The sequence below is a fragment of the Gopherus evgoodei genome, chromosome 2, assembly GCF_007399415.2.
Source record: "Gopherus evgoodei ecotype Sinaloan lineage chromosome 2, rGopEvg1_v1.p, whole genome shotgun sequence".
NCBI classification, from domain to species: domain Eukaryota; kingdom Metazoa; phylum Chordata; order Testudines; family Testudinidae; genus Gopherus; species Gopherus evgoodei.
In genome coordinates, this window is record NC_044323.1 from 10,821,520 (window position 1) to 10,844,547 (window position 23,028).

At 43.6% G+C, this 23,028-nt stretch overlaps 1 protein-coding gene across 2 annotated transcripts in view; it reads left to right on the forward strand.

Annotated features, from left to right (window-relative positions):
- Positions 1-23,028, forward strand: part of DLEC1 (DLEC1 cilia and flagella associated protein) — an 80,781-nt gene that overhangs the window by 19,925 nt on the left and 37,828 nt on the right. For both annotated transcript variants that reach the window (XM_030549983.1, XM_030549984.1), the window contains 9 exons: positions 5,532-5,724; positions 7,108-7,166; positions 8,480-8,651; positions 9,068-9,161; positions 9,424-9,554; positions 14,752-14,910; positions 17,211-17,350; positions 17,583-17,736; positions 21,844-21,954. In XM_030549983.1, coding sequence (XP_030405843.1) covers positions 5,532-5,724; positions 7,108-7,166; positions 8,480-8,651; positions 9,068-9,161; positions 9,424-9,554; positions 14,752-14,910; positions 17,211-17,350; positions 17,583-17,736; positions 21,844-21,954 — 1,213 coding nt within the window. The remainder of the gene's footprint in view (positions 1-5,531; positions 5,725-7,107; positions 7,167-8,479; positions 8,652-9,067; positions 9,162-9,423; positions 9,555-14,751; positions 14,911-17,210; positions 17,351-17,582; positions 17,737-21,843; positions 21,955-23,028) is intronic.

A 23,028-nucleotide genomic window follows, 5' to 3' on the forward strand; every position in this document is an offset into this window, starting at 1 on the left:
TAGCTGCTAGTAATATTATAATAGCACGTTAGGACTGTAGAGTGTTGATTTATGACCTAATATGTGTTACACTGTTCTGTTAGATTATGACCAGGGCTAGCTCTACCATTTTTGCCTCCCCAAGCAAAATAAAGGCACTTGGACTGCCGCCCAAACTAACGAAGCAAAAAAGAAAAACAAGCTGCCCGGACTGTGCTGCCCCAAGAATGGACGGAATGCCGCCCCTTAGCATGTGCCGCCCCAGGCATGTGCTTCCTCCGCTGGTGCCTGAAGCCGGCCCTGATTGTGATGGCAAGAATCCCCCGGGTTGGGAAATATTCATGCAATTAATCAGCAATATGGATAAATGTTATTCTTGTTTGCAATAGCAGCCACGGGCGCAATATACATATATCAGAGTGCTAAAGGCAGCCACAGATCACACTCCTGACTGAATGGCTGATCTGCTGCCATATTTTGATATATTGTCAGCTCTTTATACTATATCCCCCCAGTCCCAGAAGATTTGTAAATGGAGGAATTGGGCACAAAATGTTCCTAGTGGGAACACCTACATCCTAACAGATTAAATTACAAACTCTGTTTGGGATATGGACCACATCTTAAAGTGCATTTATATTGTGCCTAGTACAATGGGACCCAGATCCTGATTGGGACCACTGGGCATTGAAGTAACACTAATAATAATAGTAAGTGGAATATCTCTGATAACCAAAGAGTCAATGGGCCAGATACTTACCTTGATTACATTAACGTAAATCCTTAATGACTGTATTGACTTTACTGGAGTGCAGACAAAATGAAAAGTGACAGAGAATTGTGTTTGGATTTATAAACGATGGGTCAGATACTCAACTAGGGTAAATTGACAGAGGTCCATTGCTATTGTGATTCCTGCCTGTTGAGGATCCAGCATCATATTTTCTATACATTTTAATTGCATTGGCATGGTCACTGCACTTTTATTGGAAAGCATTTGTATGAAACAAACTCACATACAATGCAGTAGTAAACAGTGACTATCAAGAATAGTTTTATAGTTTCTGTCATACCAGGCAGTATAAAAATTGCACTTGTTCTTTTAGTTTCACCTCATCTGCACTCAGAAATGAAAATATTAGCTTCCTGTCATACCTATTGTGTAGTGTGAGGTTTTAGAAGTCACAGTGAAGTGGATTTTAAAGCCTATTACATTATACAAAATTCCCCATGAAGCAACTCGGTTAAGCAAACATTCTTACTGACTGCATTCAAGTTAAGTAGCATGATTGGCTAACAATGCATAGTCATTTAAATATAGAAACCTACCTACATGATAGCTAGCAATACAGTCCAAACTCACCGAAGTCAATAGTAGTGTTTCCATTGATTTCAGTGGGCTTTGGATGAAATTCCAGAAAGGGAAAAGTTTAATGTCAGCAAAGGCTATTTCTGTCACCTAAATGTAGGGTGACCAGATGTCCCGATTTTAGAGGGACAGTCTCGATTTTTGGATCTTTTTCTTATATAGGCTCCTATTACTCCCTACCCCCCCGCCCATCCTGATTCACACTTGCTGTCTAGTCACCCTATCTAAATGCTGCACTACATTATAGGTTAAGGAGGCTAGAATCATAGAAATGTAGGGGTGGAAACGATCTTCAAATGTCATTTAATCCATCCTCCTGTGCTGGGGTAGGACTAAGTATACTTAGACCACTCCTAGTAAGTATTTGTCTAACCTGTTCTTAAAAGCCTCCAATGATGGGGATTCCACAACCTCCCTTATTAACCTATTCTAGCATTTAACTGTTCTTATAGTTAGAAAGTTTTGCCTAATATCTAACCTAAATCTCCCTTGCAGCGGATTAAGGTCATTACTTCATGTCCTACCTTCAATGGAGAACTATTAATCACAGACCTCTTTATAACAGCCCTTCACTTATCTGAAGACTGTTATCAGGTCCTTTCTCAGTTTTCTTTTCTCAAGACTCAACATGGCCAGTTTTTTAACATTTCCTCATAGGTCAAGTTTTCTAAACCTTTTATGATTTTTGTTGCTCTCTTCTGGTCTCTCTCCAGTTTGTTCACATCTTGTGCTAATAGTTCTTCCATACATAAGTAGTTTATCCCGGCTTCCTTGTATTTTTATACTGTAACAATCCTCCTACACTACTATATCAATTTTGTGATTAGTAGAGATTTTCTTACAATCTTTAAGGAAAAGGATGTTGTGGACTGTGGTACACCTCTACCCTGATATAATGTCCAGTGATGAGCTGCCAAAATATTAACAACAGGTTCCCTCCTCCTCACTCCACGAGGGGTCGTAGCCGTCCCCCTCCCGGGACTCCTGCCCCATCCACCCCCCTTCCCTGTCCCCTGACTATCCCCTGCCGTCCCATCCAACCCCTCCTCTCATTCCTGATTGCCCCCCTGGGACCCCTGCCTCATCCAACCATCCCTTCTCCCTGTCCCCTGACCGCCCCTGGAATCCCTACCCCTGACTGCCCCCCGCCACCCATCCAACCCCTTCTCCTTCCTGACTGCCCCCCCAGGACGCTTGCTCCCGTTCAATCCCCCTGTTCCCTGCCCTCTGACCGCCCCACCCCTATCCACCCCCCCGACCTCCCAAACTCCTCTGCCCTCTTCCAACAGCCCCTCTCTGCTCCCTGCCCCCTTACCGCGCTGCCTGGAGCTGCTCGGCCGGGACCAGACCCAGTACCAGCACCAGCACTGTGGGGCCTGAACCGGGCTGGGCCGGAACCGCAACTGCGGGGCCGGGACCAGCACCGGTGCTGCGGGGCTGGAGCCGGGCCGGGACCAGCACTGGAGCTGCCGGGCCGGGCCGGAGCCGCCGGGCCGGGACCAGCACCGGCGCCGTGGGGCCGGGACCAGCACTGGTGCCACGGGGGCTGGGCCGGGAGCCGTGGGGCTGAAGCTGGGGGCACTCTGCTGGGGCTGGGACAGAACGGGGCTAGGGGCGCTCGGCTGAGACCGGGCTGAGGCTGCTTGGCTGGAACCAGGAGTCGCGCCAGAGAGAGCCACGAGGCTGGAGCCAGGGGCACTCGGCTGGGGCTGGGGATGCTTGGCCGGGGGTGTCAGGCTGGAGGGAGCCGCTGGGCTGGAGGGAGCCGCTGAGCCTGCCGCACCTGCCCTCCCCTCGCACCCCAGCTTACCTTCGTGCCTGCTGCTTGTTTCAGGCTTCCTGCGAACATCTGATTTGCGGGAAGCAGGGGAGGGGGAGGAGAAGGGGGGGTGGAGCATTTAGGAGAGGAGGGGGAAGTGAGCTGGGGCCGGGGCGGAGTGCGGGTGCTTTTGTTAAATAAAGCCCTTATAGAACCGGTTGTCCTGGAACAACCGGTTCTAAAAGGCTTTCTTAATTTTAACAATTGGTTCCTGTGAACCGGTGCGAACCGGCTCCAGCTCACCACAGACGCTGTGATCGGGAGCCAAAAAATCTTAGCCATGTTATAGGTGAAACCGCGTTATAGCGAACATGCTTTGATCCGCTGGAGTGCGCAGCCTCCCCCACCCACCGGAGCACTGCTTTACTGCATTACATCTGAATTTGTGTTATATTGGGTCGCATTATATCAGGGTAGAGGTGTACAATTTTATACTATGATCTTACAGAAAAAAATCTATCTAAATATTTGAGCATAAGCTTTTGTGGGCTAAAACCCACTTCATCAGATGCATGCAGTGAAGAATACAGTAGGAAGATATATATACACAGTGGTCATGAAAAAATGGGTGTCGCCATACTAACTATAACGAGTAAACAGTTAAGGTGGGCTATTATCATCAAAAGAAAAACAACATTTATAGTGATAATCAGGATGGCCCATTTCCAACAGTTGACAAGAAGAGGTGAGTAACAGTAGGGGAAAAATTAGCATGGGGAAATAGGTTTTATTTTGTGTAGTGGCCCATCCAATGTATACCTCCAAGTCAGTGGCACTGCTATGAGTACCTGCATGGACCCACAGTATGCCAACATTTTTATGGCTGACTTAGAACAACACTTCCTCAGCTCTCATTCCCTAATGCCCCTACTCTACTTGTGCTACATTGATGACATCTTCATCATCTGGACCCATGGAGAAGAAGCCCTTGAGACATTCCACCAGGATTTCAGCTATTTCCATCCCACCTTCAGCCTCAGCCTGGACTACTCCACACAAGAAAATTCGCTTTCTGGACACTACAGTGCTAATAAGTGATGGTCACATAAACACTACCCTATACTGGAAACCTGCTGACTGTTGTACTTACCTACATGCCACCAGCTTTCATCCAGACCACACTACACAATCCATTGTCTACAACCAAGCTCTAAGATACAGCAGCATTTGCTCCAACCCCTCAGACACAAACACCTACAAGATCTCTATCTAGCATTCTTACAACTACAATACCCACCTGCTGAAGTTAAGAAACAGATTGACAGAGCCAGAAGAATACCCAGAAGTCGCCTACTACAGGACAGGCCCAACAAAGAAAGTAACAGAACGCCACTATCTATCACTTCAGCCCCCAACTAAAACTTCTTCAGTGCATCATCAAGTATCTACAACCTTTCCTGAAGGACGATCCCTCACTCTCACAGATCCTGGGAGACAGGCCAGTCCTCACTTACAGACAGCCCCCAAACCTGAAGCAAATACTTACCAGCAACCACACACCACACAACAAAAACACCAAACCAGGAAGGAACCTGTCCTTGCAACAAAGTCCATTGCCAACTCTGTCCACATATCTATTCAGGGGACACCATCATAGGACCTAATCACATCAGCCACACTATCAGAGGCTTGTTCACCTGCACATTTACCGATGTGATATATGCCACCATGTGCCAGCAATGCCCCTCTGCCGTATACATTGGCCAAACCGGACAGTCTCTACGTGAAAGAATAAATAGACACAAATCAGAATTATAACATCCAAAAACCAGTTGGAGAACACTCCCTGGTCATTCAATTACAGACCTCAAAGTCGCAATACTCCAACAAAAAAAACTTCAAAAACAGACTCCAGCAAGAAACAGCAGAATTGGAATTAATTTGCAAACTGGACACCATTAAATGAGGCTTGAATAAAGACTGGGAGTGGATGGGTCATTACACAAAGTAAAACCTATTTCCTCATGCTATTTTTTCCCCCAGCTATTACTCACACCTTCTTGTCAACTGTTGGATATGGGCCATCCTGATTATCACTACAAACATTGTTTTTCTCCTGCTGATAATAGCCCACTTTAATTGATTACTCTCATTAGAGTTAGTATGGCAACACTCATTTTTTCATGACCGCTGTGTATATATATCTTCCTACTGTATTTTCCACTGCATGCATCTGATGAAGGAGGTTTTAGCCCACGAAAGCTTATGCTCAAATAAATGTGTTAGTCTCTAATGTGTTAGTCTCTAAGGTGCCACAAGGACTCCTCATTCTTTTTGCTGATACAGACTAACAAGGCTGCCACTCTGAAACCTATCTAAATATTTGGTATTATAGTCTTTTTCTGTTTATTAATCTATTTGCAGTCATGTGGAACTTCCTTTCTACTGGCAGATAATGAAACCTAATCTGCAACCATTAATGCCTGACGAAACTGGGGACCTTGCAAAGGTCAAGTACCACCTCGATGTAGAGTCAGCTTTCTCTCTAAATCCTAACCTGGGAATTCTGCAGCCCCACACTGATCACGACTTTACTCTCACTTATGCCCCACAGGAGGTACGGGTCAAGATTTCTTATTTCCTGTAAATTCCAGCTGTGTATTTTTATGCAAGTCATAAAAACCTTGCTGTAGAGCTTTTTGAATTAAGTTTAATCAACTGTTGTGATGCTGTGACACACAATATTAAAAATCTATGATGTTATTAAAGAAAAATATGTTTTGGTTGCAAAATATTGAGCCTGATTCTGATCTCAATTTTATACTGATTCAGCATCATTAACTTCATTAACTTCATTTATGGTGGTATCAGAGCAGAATTGGCTTAGTGTATATTTTAAAAGACTTGATCCAAACAGATTACAGAGTTCAGAGTTGGGGGTATTCTGATACTATAGTGATTAGGATCACATAACTGCCTAAACAGGAGTGGAATTTATTGTGGTTTAAGAAAGATCTTAATACAGGTTAATAGAAAACTGAATTAGTAGTGTTTCATAGTGACACATATTACATTATTCAGATTACTGATATTTATAAATAAGTGAGCTCTTTGTAACACATTACAGTATTAAGGTCCAACTGTATGTCATTCCTTCACACTATTAGGAGAAAAGAGGAGCCATCTTCAAGCTTAATATTGCCAACAGGTACAACAGTGCTTCTTTTTCAAGCACAGTTTGGGGTTTGATGACCTCTGAATTTTGATATTAGTGGGATGGATAGACAAAATAGACAAAGATAACTTCAGCTGTTAAGGCATTAAAGTAATTTTATTCTTGATTTAGGGAAATCTTGCAGATATTTGTCTACAGTATGTAATATACCAGGGCAAATTATAAGATATGGTAAGGAAAATGTCTGAATTACAGTAGAACTTCAGAGTTACGATCACCAAAGTTACGAACTGACCAGTCAACCGCACACACCTCATTTGGAACCAGAAGTATGCAATCAGGCAGCAGCAGAAACCAAAAAAAAGGCAAATACTGTACAGTACTGTGTTAAATGTAAACTACTAAAAAATAAAGGGAAAGTTTAAAAAAAGATTTGACAAGGTCAGGAAACTGTTTCTGTGCTTGTTTCATTTAAACTAAGATGGTTAAAAGCAGCATTTTTCTTCTGCATAGCAAAGTTTCGAATCTGTATTAAGTCAGTGTTCCAAGGTAAACTTTTGAAAGAACAACCATAACGTTTTGTTCAGAGTTATGAACATTTCAGAATTACGAACAACCTCCATTCCCAACCTGTTCCTAACTCTGAGGTTCTACTTTAATAAGTATTTTTCTTGTAACCATGCAATATAGTTGTAGTCCTTTACCTTTTAATTATAGATTATTTTGCATCCATTTTCCCCCATTTTAAATGTTCTTTTGATTTTGGGGGAGGAGGAGATGGGTACCTCAGCATAACTGATTTATGTTGTGTCCTCTTTCATATAGCTGAAAGATTATCACAGTGTGATTCAAATTGTACTGAGGGACATCCCAGAGCCACCTAGGTAAGCTGAAAAGCAGTAGTGACATGCAACAGACATATAATAGTATAACTAAATTATTAGCATTAAGTTTATTGGTGGTTGTTTATTTCTCTAGTGATTGTGATGCCTGTGAATGGTCCTGGATTGACAATGCTAAATAATTTATCCACAGAATAGATAGCAGGACAGATAGCATCATTGCAAGCTTTCCCACATGCTTTAGTACTTCCCAGAGGGACCACCTTTGTGGGCAAGAGGTAATTCAGTCTCCATGCCCATTCATTCCGTGGCCTTTCTGCTGAGACTACCAGCAAGTTTGCCAATTATTGCCAATTGTCATAGTGGTCTTTGTGGTATAGATACCTGCCACTGGAAGTTGAACTGGGAAGACTATACTCATTTCATATAGACCAATGAACAGCCAGCGGATATTTACAGTTTTCATGCACCAATCAGGATTGAATTCAGACCTACAGCCAAAAGGCTTTATCTGCCACCTCCATCTTTGTATTTATTCAGACTCCTTACTTTATTGATTAATCACTTTACATATTACATTATTTCTTGCTAATGATTTAATAAACAACAAGCCAAGTTTGAACTTTCTAGCTTCACTCTTTTCTGAATTATTTGCAAAGATGCCCATCAGAATGTATGGGGAAGAATGATTATATTTTCCACATTTGCGTAATTCAAAAAAAGATCAGCCAAAAAATATTCATTGCCAAGGTTGAGGCCTATCATAGAAAACTTCCTTTCAAACACAGTTTGTTTGAGAAGGTTATGAGCAATTGCAAAAAAGGCCTGTTATGGGAATTGGCAGTAGTAAAGTTTAGCTTTAGTGCACACTGTGCCCACCCATAAATAACACTCTGTATTTATACTGCACTTTCCATCAGTACAGCTGAAAGTGCTTTACAAACATTAATTCTCACAACATCTCTATAAAAAAGGTAATGTTGTTATCATGATTATTAGCTGAGGCACAAAAAGTTAAGGCCCCAAATTCCACAAGTGGCCTGTAATTTTAGGTGCCTTAATTTTTTAAGTGTCCAGTTTTAGACACCGGATGTTCAGAGGTGGTGAGCACCTTCAACTTCAGCTGAAGTTAGTGGGAGCTAGGAGAGCTCAATACTCCCAGTGTCCTACTCTAACCACTAGATACCCTGGGTCTGATTCACCTCTCATTCCAGTTTTACTTCATGGCTTTAATAAAGTTACAGCTGATTCACACCAGTGTAAGTTAAAGGCAAATCAACCCCCCATATCATGCTAGATCAGATCATATATAAATGCAAAATCTGCTCAGTAATTTTGATGATTTCCTCATACAGTTCAGAAAAGCAGGTGATGCTTGGAAATTCAGAATCCAAAACAGATGATGTGATTGCACTGGAAATAGAAGTTAAAGGTTCAACAGAACCATTTCAACTCCTTTTGGAACCATATGTCATCATCATCCCTGGAGAAAACTTTATTGGCGTAAATGTAAAAAAAGCATTTAAGGTTTGTTTACTTCTAACTTTATATTGTTGTTCAATGCATGTAACTAGGCACAATGGATGTTCCTGGAGCACATACATTGCTATATTCTAACATTAGCTTTGGATATCCTCACTTTTCTGGGTTTAACTTTAGCCCTCAATGTTTTATGTTTTTTGTTTGTTCTTGGTTCATTTCAGGGTAAGTGCTCAGGTACTATGGTGATACAGGTAGACCTGTCAGATCCTAAAACTGATATTAGCATGTTTATAGTAGATAGGTTTTGACATGAGTTCACTGTTGAAGATAAAATTGAAACAGGGCAAACACTGAAATACCTTGTTTCTAAGGCAGCACAAATGACAACATATTGGCATTTTGCAGACTCCCGTGAAAGCTTAGAATGCATTATTTAGCTCATTAATTTTTCAATTGTTTAGATGTGGAATAACAGCAAATCATCCATCAAATATACATGGGGAAAAATCAGTGCACGTGATATAGTTGAAGTTGAACCTCATACTGGAGTGTTAGGTAAAGTTTCTGTGCTTTGTAATTAATTATTAGTAGAAATATTTAAATTGTTGAGTGTTACATTAAGAAAGAAATGGTAGAGTGTGATGTTGTCAACATATGTTTGTGAAATAAGGGCCTAGTCTAAAGCAGGTGGAAGTCAATGGGAGTCTTCCCATTGACTTCTAATGGCTTTGGGGATTTAGCGGTGTGTGTTTGTGTTTTAAAGGGAGGAGGAGGGGAAAGATGATGATTACGAAGAAACTGATTTTTTCTTTTCTAGATGCCAGTGAATTTTGTGAATTTGAATTGAATTTTACTGGAGGCAAACCTGGATATGCCAGCCATAATCTGCACTGTAAAATCGAACACTCTGTGGAGCCAGTTGTGCTGCATGTGGAGGCTGCTTTTAAGGTGACAACAAATACAATGTTTCAGGAGAATGGGCTGGCTGAGGGAGTTGCTAGTGATGGGATATAATGATATATGTATATATATAGCCTCTCACCTTTTGGGTGTCTGACGTTCAGTACTATCTAATGGCTGGTGAGTGGCCTATGTGAAATGAGTTGGTGGTCTCAGTCCAATATCTAGAAGAAATCTCTTATTTCATCACTAGTTAGCACTCTTCGGTTCACTAGGTGTATATAAACTAGAGGGCTGCACATTTTGTTGCTTCTGTAGGCTGAGCTCATTGCACATGTCGGGGCTCCTTGCATTCCCCCATTCCTCACCACAAGGTCCCTTTATGCTACCCTACCTTCCTCCTCTATTACAGGGACTTCCTGTAACCCATCCTCACCTACCCCATGCCAGGGGTTCTGTTTGCACCCTATCCTGTTCCCTCCATTCCTGTGTCTCCCCTTTGTCTCTCCTTTCCCTCCCCATTGCAGAGGCTCTGTATGCCCCTTTCATTCCCTACTCTGCCACATTCCACAGTATGTGTGTCCTCTATTCCTCCCTCCCCCTATACCAGTCCCCCATTCTTCCCTTGTGATGTCAGGAGCTCTTGTGCTCCCTGTTCCAAGGTCGCCAGTGCCATAGGATCTGTGTGTGACGGACGGGTTCTCCCCGGGTGCCCCCTGGAACTGGGTACCACTGAGCCCCTTGACCCACCAGCCTGGGCTCCCTCTCACACTGTATTGCTGTGACAAGCTATAAAGCCCTCCAGCCTGCACTTTCACCAGCATACAAACAGGTAGGGACAACCCAGCTGCAGTTACAAGCACGCTCTCTGACCAGCTCCTACATGGGAAGGCTACTCTCAGTTACTCAGGCACATACCCCATCTGAAGTATAAACCCAAAATTATACCATCTTGCATTGCACAGGGAACTGTACAGCATAAGCTCATAAAATTCGCCCCCTCCCTCAGTGTGGAGAGGAATATGCAACAGCTTTTGTCATGTTATGATTCCCACACACTTCACTCCAACTCACTAGTTTAGGTAAAGCAGAAACAAGTTTATTAACTACAAAAGATAGATTTTAAGTGATTGTAAGTGATAGCAAACAGATCAAATCAGATTACCTAGCAAATAAACAAAGCCACAAACTAAACTTAATATATTAAATGTATTAGATATGAATAGCAGATTCTCACCCTAACAGATGATACAAGCAGGCTGTAGTTTAAGGGGTAAGCTGCACTTTCCTTAGATCTTGGAATCCCTAGGTGTTTCATTCACAGGCTAAAAATGCCTTTAGCGTGGGTCCAGCACTTCTCCCAGTTCAATCTTTATTCCTCAGGTCTTTTCAGGAGTTGTCTTGTGTGGGGAGCAAAGAACACCAGATGATGTCACTACTGCCTTAAATAGCTTTTGCATATGGTGGGAACCCTTTGTTCCCGAAGCTTTGTTCCCAGACTGGTTGGTGGAAAAATACTGACATTCCAAGATGGAGTCTAGAGACCTGTGGTCTCATCACATGTCCTTGTACAGTCATAGCAGCCATCGTTCACAGCCTGTTTGGAGCGTTCACAGGAAGGCTCATCAGGTGAGGGATAAGCTTCTCCTAAGGCCTATTGTTTTTTCCTAGTGGCACGTTGCTCTGAATTGGCCCTTCCAATGTATCAAAAAATGATACATGCATACAAATAGGATAATCATGTTCAGCAAATGATAACCTTTCCAATGACATCTCACATAACCCATCTTGCATAAAATGCATCATCATTAGGCCATAATCATATAATAATATCACTGTGAAGAATATGGGTGCAGTATCACACTGTGTATTTGTGTACCTGCCCCTGTCTTCTCATGCCAGTACCTCTGTATCCTTCCTGCCATGCCAAGATCCCTGCATTTGTCTCCCCTCCCCATGCTGGGGGCTGTGTGGATGCCTCCCATTCCCTCCCACCGGAAGATAAGTCATTCAGCATTTTACACTGTATTGGGTCAATAAGCAGAACTGAAATGGGAGGTATTGGTATGCTGGAAGGTGTTAACGGTTGCCATCAACCAGTTCTTCCATCTGTCTTTGAGACAGTTACAGATGTGGCTAAAGCTGCGGTTCCGCTAACCAGATGCCAGTGGCTTCATGTGTCCCCCTTTTCCTTCTTCCAGTTTTCACCAGAGTTAATAGGTTTCTGCCTATTGCTGCATAAAACATTTCTGGACATTTTGGAATTGATTAGGTGGTGTTGTGTTTCATACACACAAACAGATAAATGCCATCAAGCTGAGTGTAAGCCAAATTTATGTGGCACTGTCTATGCAAGCAGACAAACTCCTTTTAACCTTGTTCTGAGGGAACAAGGACCCAGGGTTGACACTCTTATGAATAATTAGTAATTTTTCTAGGGTGTAGGCAGTGCGCTGAGATAGTCCTGGGGTTGAAGTACAAGGCTAGATTTTCAAGGGGATAAAGTTTTTAAAGGGCCTGCCTCCTTTTTGTGCAGACAGTTTGTACCCCTCAAATAAACAATAAAGATAAATCTGAGTAATCCAGTTTATGCCCACAATTAGATAAGTAGAGCACATTTGAGTTTTGGGTGCAGTTTGTGCCTGCATGTACAAGCGTTTACCGGGGCTCAACCCTCTCCAGGGCAGTGGGGAGCCACATCGGCTCACTACACACCGTTGGTTCTGGGGAGTTAGTCCGGCCAGGGGGTCTCCCTCAGTAGCCCTTGCTGTAGTCAGCCGAAATGTGGTTAGCCCGGCCCTGGCTCAGGGCAGGGCAACACCTCTAAGTCTGGGTCCAGGCCCTCAGTCAGGGCTGAGCAATAGTAGTACACAGTATTAAGCCCCGGCCCTAGGTTGGGACGGGGCAACAAACGCTGAGTCAGGGGGCTCAGGCCCTCAGGCAGGGCTGAGCAGTAGCAACAGTATTAAGCCCAGGCCCTAGGTCAGGGCGGGGCAACAAACGCTGAGTCTGGGGGCAAGGCTGAGCAGTAACCATAGGCCCCAGGCTCCTCAGGCCAGGGAGAGGGGGAGTCTGCCACCCAGGAGTTGGGTGGCAGGGGGGATGCAGGCCTCCCACTCCACTGCGTCCCAACCTGGGGCCCTAGCAGTGGCCAAAGATATGCTGCTTAGTCAGTGGGGATCCTGGCCGCAACACACCGACATAGGCTCTGGCAGTGCTGCAGCCAGACTGGGGTCGGCTTTTCCCAAGCTACTTCCACACTCCGCCTCGGGCCTTACCTGGGTCCAGGGGTTGGCCTCTGGGGGGTCCAGGAGCATGGGTTCTTCAGGGCAGGGGTTGATCGGCAGGTCCGGCAACTCCTCCGGATAGCGGGTGCAGGGCCGGTCTGGCAACTCCTCCGGATAGCGGGTGCAGGGCCGGTCTGGCAACTCCTCCAGATAGCGGGAGCAGGGCCAGTCCGGCCAAGCTGGGCGGCCGTCTTGGGCCATGAGGGTTTCCCAGTCGCAGGCTCCGCTAGGGACGTCTGTTGTCTCCAGCGGCTGGGCTCCTACTAAGCTCCAAAGGCCGGCCTTTATAGTTCCGGGTCACCGCCTGACCCTCTGAGGGGCGGGCTCAGAGGTCCCTAGCTCCACCCACTCCGGCCTCTGGATGGGCTCTTCCCCCTCCGGGGCAGTGGGGAGCCACACGACCTCACTACACTGCAGTTCATTTTTGCAGGTCCAGATTTTGTGGTTGTAAATTGCTGTTACAGACAGGTAGGCTGGGACTTCTAGAAGTCTGGCCCCCAGTGTAGGGAAAATACAGGTTAAGGTAGTATGGCCAGGCTTCCTCAGCTGCTCCCTGTGTTGTATATGTTCTTTGCAGAAAGGGCCTAATCTAAAACCCACTGAAGTAAATGGAAAGACTGCCATTGACTTTAGTGGGCTTTGGATCAGGTCTCAAAAGAGGATTTCAGTCTTTAGGAATACTAAATTCACATAAAAGTACTGACATGAATGTGACACTTTGAGGGGGTTCACCCAGAGAGTAACGATTCTGTCACCACCTGTCCTGTAACCCTAAGTGCTTCTGTACTGTGCAGTTTTGGCTGAGAGCCCTGACACCAGCAGCATGCTCACTGCAGAATGGCCTCATCCTGGTTACTCCTTGCAGGATAACACCAACAGCTCTTCCAGTCCTGAGTCTCCCCAAAACCATCTTACCTGCAATATCCAATACCTCTCACTGGATACTGACAGAGGTTATTATGTTTGCTGCCTCCAAAGAGACAGAACAAGCATCATCCTGTTAGTTTAGCCGAGGACTGCACCCTTCAGTTAAATACACAGCACTGAGATGGATTGTTTATTAAAAGGAACATGTTTAAATGATTATAGATAAGAATAGAAGGCACAGATATGGTTACAAATAAAACAAAACACACTTTCTAGTGACTAAAACTTAACTTTTGTCTAAGCAGGTTTCTCACTAATAGTCATTTCCAGCTACTCTTGGTTTTCAGGCCAAGAGGATCCACTCTTCATGAGCTCAAAAGGTGTGGCTTTCCCTTTGTCTGCCAGGTGACAGATGCCAAACTGGCACTCTCTTTCTGCTTGTATTTACCAAAGTCTACTGTCACTCTTTCAAGAGCCAAGAAGGCTGCATCATAATCATTAAGTTGTCTGCCCGTCTCCCATGCATTTAGCTTGATGGCTTTGTTTATCTTATATGTGGATGTAATCTTCATTGTCTTCATGTCAGTTTACACTGGAGACAAAGGAAAAGAGGCTAAACACATTCCTTTGTCTAGGACAGGACAGGCTTATGCACTGTTTGCAAAATACCTTTTAAGAACATATTTTCAGTACACATTTATAATTCTTTATACACCATCCGTACATTCATCATTCAATAGTATTAATGACCAGCATGTTATTGGTTTGCATACCTTACATGACACCTTTTAGATACATTGTTTGGGGGGAATGTGTTTGTATCAGGCTGTAGGTGAGTTATGGTATGGGGTGCCCTCTGCCAGTTAGCATTGAGGGACTCCTGGGCCACAATGAAGTCTCAGTGTAGTGAGATATATTAATCAGAAGGAGGATATTTTCTTGGTGATTTTGTGATGTCTTCTGTATCAGAAACTGAACCTTTGCTTTCTGTTCTAAGTTAATGTAAACACAAATCTTAGCTAATGTATGCTTTTTAATCAGGCAACTTTGGTATTGATATCTATTTTAATGTATATTTCTTGATGTCCTAGGGTCCAGCTCTCTCTATCAATGTTCCATCACTCCATTTAGGTTTAATTAAATTGGGAGAAAATGTGTTAAGTACCTTTGAGATTCAAAACCTAAGTCAATTGCCAGCATGGTGGACAATGCAAGAAAGTCAAGCTTGCTTAGCTGAAAGGAACGAAGATGTAAGTCATTCCAAGAGGTTCTTTATAAGACTGGTAATATAGTTCTGTACAACCCTGCCCAGAGCCAGCTACACTATCTTCTTTATCATTTGTGTCTCAGTTCTCGGGGAACTAAATTTCATCCCCCAAATCAGAAAAGTAATTTCAGTTTTCTTATGGTGATGAACAAACTGATTTTTGCACATCAAGAAAGTACAGCACAAGTTTTATTAAGTGCAATAATGTTTAGCCATTTTTCTTTGTTTCTATTTATAATGTGCCTAGCACAGATTCCCTGCTGGCCTTATTCTGTGATATGCTGAGCATGTTCTTAGGGGTAGTGAATGACCTCAACTCCCACTGCTGTTAATAGGATCCTCCTGGGAGGATATCAGCACCTTGCAGGATTGGGCCTTATGATTATTAAACAATACATTTGAAAAAGTGCAAATTTGTCACAAAAACAACTATAAAACTTCATGCCCAATAAAATATCAAAAATATTGTTTATGATCACCTAGAATGTTATGTGTCAAATATATTCCATCCATATTCTTGACCCCATTGTTTGTCTAGGAAATCTGTCTTCTTAGATCAGGGGTTCTCAAACTGGGTGTCGGGACTCCTCAGGGAGTCACGAGCTGTCAGCCTCCACCCCAAACCCACCTTTACCTCCAACATTTAATGGTGTTAAATATATAAAAAAGTATTTTGAATGTATGGGGGGGGGTTGCACTCAGACACTTGCTATGTGAAAGGGGTCACCGGTGCAAAAGTTTGAGAACCGCTATCTTAGATGGTATCTGTTGGACAAAAACTGGCTTAGACATGGTTTAAAATGATGGTCACGCTAATCTTCTTGTATACCTGTCCCCAGTGCCAGATTTATCTGCCCTGCTCCACAGAATATTTTTGGCACTGTTAATCTTGGTACATTCATAGCTGTTATGAACAGGGAGCTATTATGAACAGGAAGGTGTATCTCTGCCACCCTCACTGAAAACCAGATTTGATCCCATGTTCTTTCAAGGGAAAGATCTGCTGGACATAGTGATTCATGCCACTGTCATACTGTGCCTGGGATACATATTAAATCTCTTTGGAGCTTGATGCTGGAAATTTGTTAAGAAAGTTGGTCCTTTGTAATCTGAGGGCATGTCTACACTACCCACTGAATTGGCGGGTAGTGATCGATCTATTGGAGATCAATTTATCACATCTAGTGTAGACATGATAAAATCGATCCCCGATTGCTTTGTCGTCGACTCGAACTCTACCGCGCACAAGAGGTGGAAGTGGAGTCGACGGGGGAGCGGCAGCGGTCGACTCGCTGCCGTTCTCACGGCCAGGTAAATCGACCTAAGATATGCCGACTTCAGCTACACTATTTGCGTAGCTGAAGTTATGTATCTTAGGTCAACTCCGCGCCTTAGTGTAGACCTAGCCTGAGTTGGCTGCCCATGAGTTTCTGGATTAAGATGATAATTAAGATTGTCTTTGACCTATAAAGGCCTGGAACTTACTTATTTGAAAGATCAAGTCTCTCTTCATGCTATACAGTTGCAGTTAAAATCAGCAGAAGCAAGATGAAGATTTCGTGGTTTAAAAGAGAAGGGGCTGCTGGCGGGGTGTTTCCCAGGAGGGCCAGTTTGCTTTGGAACACACTCCCATTTTGGTCTGTGATAGCCAGAATATGCTGACCTTCAGAGCATGCTACAAATCCAGGATTTTGGGGGTAGGGAGGCTAGTGGCTGAGGGTCAACTCTGAGGAGCATAGGGAGCTGTATCAGATAGCTGATTATTGCTAGCATATGGTGGGGTTTGTGGCTGGATTTGTCATGCTTTGGGTTTTAAAATAAATGTCTGGGGCACCTAGAATCTGGGATAGATGTTTTTTATTTTTATATAAAGAATCATTGTAGGTCCATATCTCTAAAACATAAAAGGCAAAATTCTGCCCTTAGAGTTGTTCATGTAATTCCTACAGTAGTCAGTAGAAGTTGGACATGATTTTTGGCCAAAATATGGTCTTAAGACGTTTTGTAAGCACAGCTTTCTTGGACAGAATGAGTCAGTCTAGCAGAACTAAAAGAGGGACCCTGTCTAGTTAATTAAAAGGTACTTCTTACCTCTAACAGTGGAAGATCCACAATATCATGTGCTGTATTCTCATTCTCCTGATTGATATCCTGAGTTCTTCAGTTTGGGTCTTTATCTGCATGATATGCAAAAATCTTACCAAACTGAGAACTTGAGTTCAGCATTTTACACTGCCTAGTAAGGTTCTGAGTGACATTCACATTTGTTTCTCTATCACATAGGCATCCCCATTCACGATTCAGCCATCTGATGGAGAATTACCTCCTTTGGGCAAATGCAGTGTGTCTGTTCTGTTCAGGTCCTTGCTATGTCAACGTCTCCAGACAGTATTAGAGCTAGACGTCGAAAATGGAGAAGGAAGGTGAGGAAAAAATGGAAGTTTTCCTCTAAGCCATGTTTTAGTTTTGATATTTTTGTCTCCTGAAATGGACAATGATCCACACCCGCAGCATTCAGAATTGTATAATACATCAATAAGCTACTCAGTTACACATATTGCTAAATTAACACTACCCTCATGCTTCCCAGAATGTCTCTATTAATTCACTAATTATGCAACAGTAAAACTGGGCCATTTGTGTGTCTTTTTCCAGTCATCTTCCTGTTTTTGTTGAAGTTCAGACCCCCCAAGCATGTCTGATCTCTAGTCACTTGGTGTTCAGTGAAATTTATATTGGAGTTCCAGCACAAGCAACTGTCAAACTATTTAACCAGACTCTGCTGCCAGCAAAATACTTTTGGGAAGAGGTAAGTGACTTTCTAGTGTGACAGTTAGTAGTGACACAAGATAGGGGCTGAGCTCTGTAGTTGCTATCATAATACAAATAATAAAAATAATAAGATAACTTCTGAGATGTGTCCTCTGTGTAGTGACCCCTTGATTGGGTCATCAGCAGGAAATAAACCTGGGAACTCTTGCGCTAAGGCACCAGTACTCGACCAGGGGTCCATGGCCACCTGGGGTCCGTGAGCCTTTTAAGGGGGGCCACGTGGCCCCACAGATGAAATCCGGTTTCCCAAGCCACGTGTGGGTCTGAAGCTGAGAGTGGCATGGGGCTGAAGCTGGTGGCCCCCCACCAAAGCTGGGAGTGGTACGGGGCTGAAGCTGGCATCCCCCCTCCCCAGCCAAGAGTGGCACGAGGCTATCCCCTGCCTTCACCCTGATACTTCCCTGCCCACACGCAGCCCCTAGCTGCCCCCTCCTTGCACCCTGAGCCACACCCCTCACTGCACACAGCCCCTAACTGCCCCCTGCCTGCACCCTGAGCGGATTTCAAGCTTTTTGAACTGAGTCCCCCCTTTGAATTATATTTTTTGGTTGCGGCCCCACAGGCCAGACAGGCTGGGTGGCCCGCTGACGTGAGTCGGGGGGTGGAGATGGTGCTCCCTCCATGGACCCCGCTGTGTGGAGATGGCCCAAGCCCCACCAACCCTTACCTCCCAAAGTAGAAGTCAAACTACGCTTATGCCAAGGGTCCCCTCCCAGCCCCGCTGGGCCCTGGAGTTTTTATAGCGGGTTGAGGGGGGCCTCAGCAAGAAAAGGGCTGAGAACCCTTGCTCTAAGGCACAGTCCTTTCCCTTTAGCTAAAGGACTAAGGCCTGGTTTACACTGGGGCGGGGGAGGATTGATCTAAGTTACGCAACTTCAGCTACGTGAATAACATAGCTGAAGTCGACGTACTTAGACCTACTCACCGCGGTGTCTTCACTGTGGTGAGTTGACTGCTGCCACTCCCCCATTGATTCTCCCTGTGCCTCTTGGGGCGGTGGAGTACAGGAGTTGATGGGAGAGTGCTCGGGGGTCGATTTATCGCTACTAGACTAGATGTGATAAATTGACCACTGCTGGATCAATCGCTGCCCGCTGATCTGGCAGGTAGTGTAGACATACCCTAACTCTATTAACTGGGAGCAGTAGATATATCTTATTCTCTCTGTTGACTAGCTACTCGAGAAGGGACAGGACAGACTTAGCCACCGTGTTACATAAAGTATTGTGCTGCGTCCAGAGGTGAAAGTAAGCCGGTATGGTCCGGTATGGCGTACCTGCAAGAGCCAGTACACCGTGCCAGCTCGCACCGGCTTCCGTGGTGGGGATTTAAAGGGCTCTGGGCTCCGGCGGCCGGGCTGGGGCCGGGATTTAAAGGGCTCAGAGCTCCCATGGCTGCAGGCAGCCCAGAGCCCTTTAAATCCTGCCCGCGGCTCCGGCGGCTGGGCTGGGGCCGGGATTTAAAGGGCTCAGAGTCCAGGGCCACCCAGAGGATTCAGGGGGCCTGGGGCAAAGCAATTTTGGGGACCCTTTCCATAAAAAAAAGTTGCAAAACTATAGAATATTATATTCTCGTGGGGGCCTGGGGCAAATTGCCCCCTTTGCCCTCCCCCACCTCCCGGTGGCCCTGCAGAGCTCCCGCAGCTGCGGGGAACCCAGAGCCCTTTGAATCCCTCCCGCAGCTCTGGCGGCTGGGCTGGGGCCGGATTTAAAGGGCTCAGAGCTCCCGTGGCTGCGGGCAGCCCAGAGCCCTTTAAATCCCACCCGCAGCTCTGGCAGCCGGGCTGGGGCTGGGATTTAAAGGACTCAGAGCTCCCACGGCTGTGGGGAGCCCAGAGCCCATTGAATCCTGCCAGCAGCTCCGGCGGTTGGGCTGGGGCCGGATTTAAAGGGCTCAGAGCTCCCGCAGCGGCAGGAGATCCCTGCCCCAACCTGGCAAGGCTCAGTGGGGTTCCCCACAGCTGTGGGAGCTCCAGGCCTTTTAAATCCCACCCCTGAGCCCCAGGGCCTTTAAATCTTGAGAGGTACCGCCTCTTGCGGTTGAGGCCATGCCCCCCTCAGGACTCCAGCAGTACTGGTAACTCCTGTAAGTTACTGTCACCCTGGGCTGTGTCAGGAATTCCATTGATTTATTGGAATTAATTTATGATTTTGTGATTATATTATGAGGTAACTGAGAAATCCCTTGTTCTGGGCCTTTATACCACATTTGGGCTTTGGAGGCAGACTTGTGTGGGAAAAGTGGACATATAATAATAATTACTATTAGAGCTGTCAAGCGACTAAAAAATTTAATTGTGATTAATCATGTGATTACAAAAATTAATCGTGATTAATTGCATTGTTAGAGAATAATAGAATAGCATTCATTTAAATATTTTTGGATGTTTTCTACATTTTCAAATATATTGATTTCAGTTACCACAGAGAATACAAAGTGTACAGTGCTCACTTTATTATTATTTTGATTACAAATATTTGCACAGTACAAAACAAAAGAAATAGTTTCAATTTACCTAATACAAATAACATAGTGCAATCTCTTTGTCATGGAAGCTGAACTTACAAATGTAGAATTATGTACAAAAAATAATTGCACTCAAAATAAAACAATGTAAAACGTGAGAGCCTACAAGTCCACTTAGTCCTACTTCTTGTTCAGCCAGTTTGCAGGAGATAATACTGCCCAGTTCTTGTGTACAATGTCACCTGAAAGTGACAACAGGTGTTTGCATGTTTGTAGCTGGCGTTGCAAGATATTTACATGCCAGATACACTAAAGATTCATATGTCCCTTCATGCTTCAACCACCCTTCCAGAGAACATGTGTCCATGCTAATGATGGGTTCTGCTCAATAACAATCCAAAGCAATGTGGACTAATGCATATTCATTGTCACCATTTGAGTCAGATGCCACCAGCAAAAGGTTGATTTTCTTTTTTGGTGGTTCAGTTCCGTAGTTTCCACATCGGAGAGTTGCTATTTTAAGACTTCTGAAAGCATGTTCCACACCTCATCCCTCTTCAGATTCTTAAACCTTGGGTTGAGTGCTGTAGCTATCTTTAGAAATCTCACATTGGTTCCTTCTTTGCATTTTGTCAAATCTGCAGTGAAAGTGTTCTTAAAATGAACAATGTGCTGAGTCATCATCCAAGACTGCTTTAACATGAAATATATGGCCGAATGTGGGTAAAACAGAGCAGGAGACATTCAATTTTCCAAGGAGTTCAGTCACAAATTTGCATTTTTTTTAACGAATGTCATCAGCATGGAAGCACGTCCTCTGGACTGGTGACCAAAGAATGAAGAGGCATACAAATGTTTAGCATATCTGGCATGTAAATACCTTGCAATGTCATGCAAATGCCTGTTCTCACTTTCAGGTGACGTTGTAAATAAGAAGTGTGAAACATTATGTCCCGTAAATGTAAACAAACTTGTTTGTCTGAGCGATTGGCTGAACAAGAAATAGGACTAAGTGGACTTGTAGGCTTTAAAGTTTTACATTGTTTGTTGTTTGAGTGCAGTTATGTAACAAAAAAAATCTTTATTTGTAACTTGCATTTTCACGATAAAGAGATTGCACTTCAGTACAATTGAAAAATACTATCTGTTTATCATTTTTACAGTGCAAAGATTTGTAATAAAAATAATATAAAGTGAGCATTGTACACTTCGCATTCTGTGTTGTAATTGAAATCAACATATTTGAAAATGTAGAAGTATATTCAAAAATATTTAATACATTTCAATTGGTATTCTATAGTTTAAAAATGTGATTAATCGTGATAAAAAATTTTTATCACAATTACTTTTTTTGAGTTAGTTGCGTGAGTTAACTGTGATTAATTGGCAGCCCTAATTTACTATTAAGAAAAAAGTATCTAAGTAATTGAACATAGTGGAATTAAAGGGCATGTGAAGTGTGTCCCGACTCTATATATCAGATCTGTTGTTTTCCTGAAACATAGAGATTCTATGTATTGCTTCATCCTGACAATCATTTCCAATCTGAGATGAATTTTGAATGGAGTAGATTTCATTACAGTTAACTGAATGTTCAAGTGTTTATCCTACTTGATAGCTTATCGGAAGTCAGTCAGCTTTCTGCTCTGCCACTGTCTCCCCAAGAAGTGGCACTTTGGGCCCACATGAAGAAAAAGAATTGTGTATAGAGCTAACAGCTAATATTATGGTAAGTTTAAAAACTGGTCTAATTTCAATAGCACAGGGGACACTGGGATTCTTATTTCAAGTCCATGTGGCAAAAACAGCACTTGCAAGTATAGTACAAGGCAGTTGTGCATAGAATCTGTCTCAAACTGCTTCATAAACTAACATGACTGAAGACAGAAGATATTTAAATTATATGCACCTTAAATCGACTTTGTAGTCTGCTTGCTTGCTGCTTTAATTTTTTTCTACTATGCCCTTTTCTTTATACTTAATGATTAATGCTGCTTTTGTAATATACAAAACTATTTTTGACCTTTTATTCTTAAAACACATATTAAATTGATTAAATTTTACTTTATGGTCCTGAAAACATCTTCCTTACATTAATTCCCACCATTCTACTTTCTCATTCTAAGGCCTGCTTACACCTAAATCTTTGGTCAACCTACCTCATTTCTCAGGGATGTGAAAAATTCACACCTTCAAGAGAGATAGTTGTCATCCTAAACCCTGGTATAGACACCATTAGGCTGACAGAAAATTTCTTCTGTCGACCTACCTACTACCTCTCATCCTCTTGAGAGAAATGGAAAAACCCCTTCCATCACTGTAGCAAGTGTCTACACTATGGTACTACAGCTGTGCAGCTGCAGTGCCATAACTATGCCACTGTAGCATCTGTAGTGTAAACATATCCTAATTCTTCCTTACCTGGAAAAACTTAAAGGAGGGAAGTCAGAATTAATGTGTCCAGACAACGAGATCCATTTCCACAAGCAGGCCAGCACTGAAAAGACAGGCTTCTACCAGAAAATGTGGGAAAAATCAGGAATGGTGCATTTTTAGGTTTACATTATTTGATGTTGACACAAAACATACAGTAACATCAGCACATTTTTAATTTGGTACCTACTATCAAACAATTTTGATGCAATGGTGTGGTAGGAAATCCATGTGAAGCAACCTGTAAGACTTCTCAGTCTTCCCCTGCAATTTTGTTTTTTTTAATCCAGTAAGATTTGTATGTGTTTTTCTAATACATTTTTTGATTATGACATCTTTCATCTGTATCTTTGACTCCATTTACAAAGAA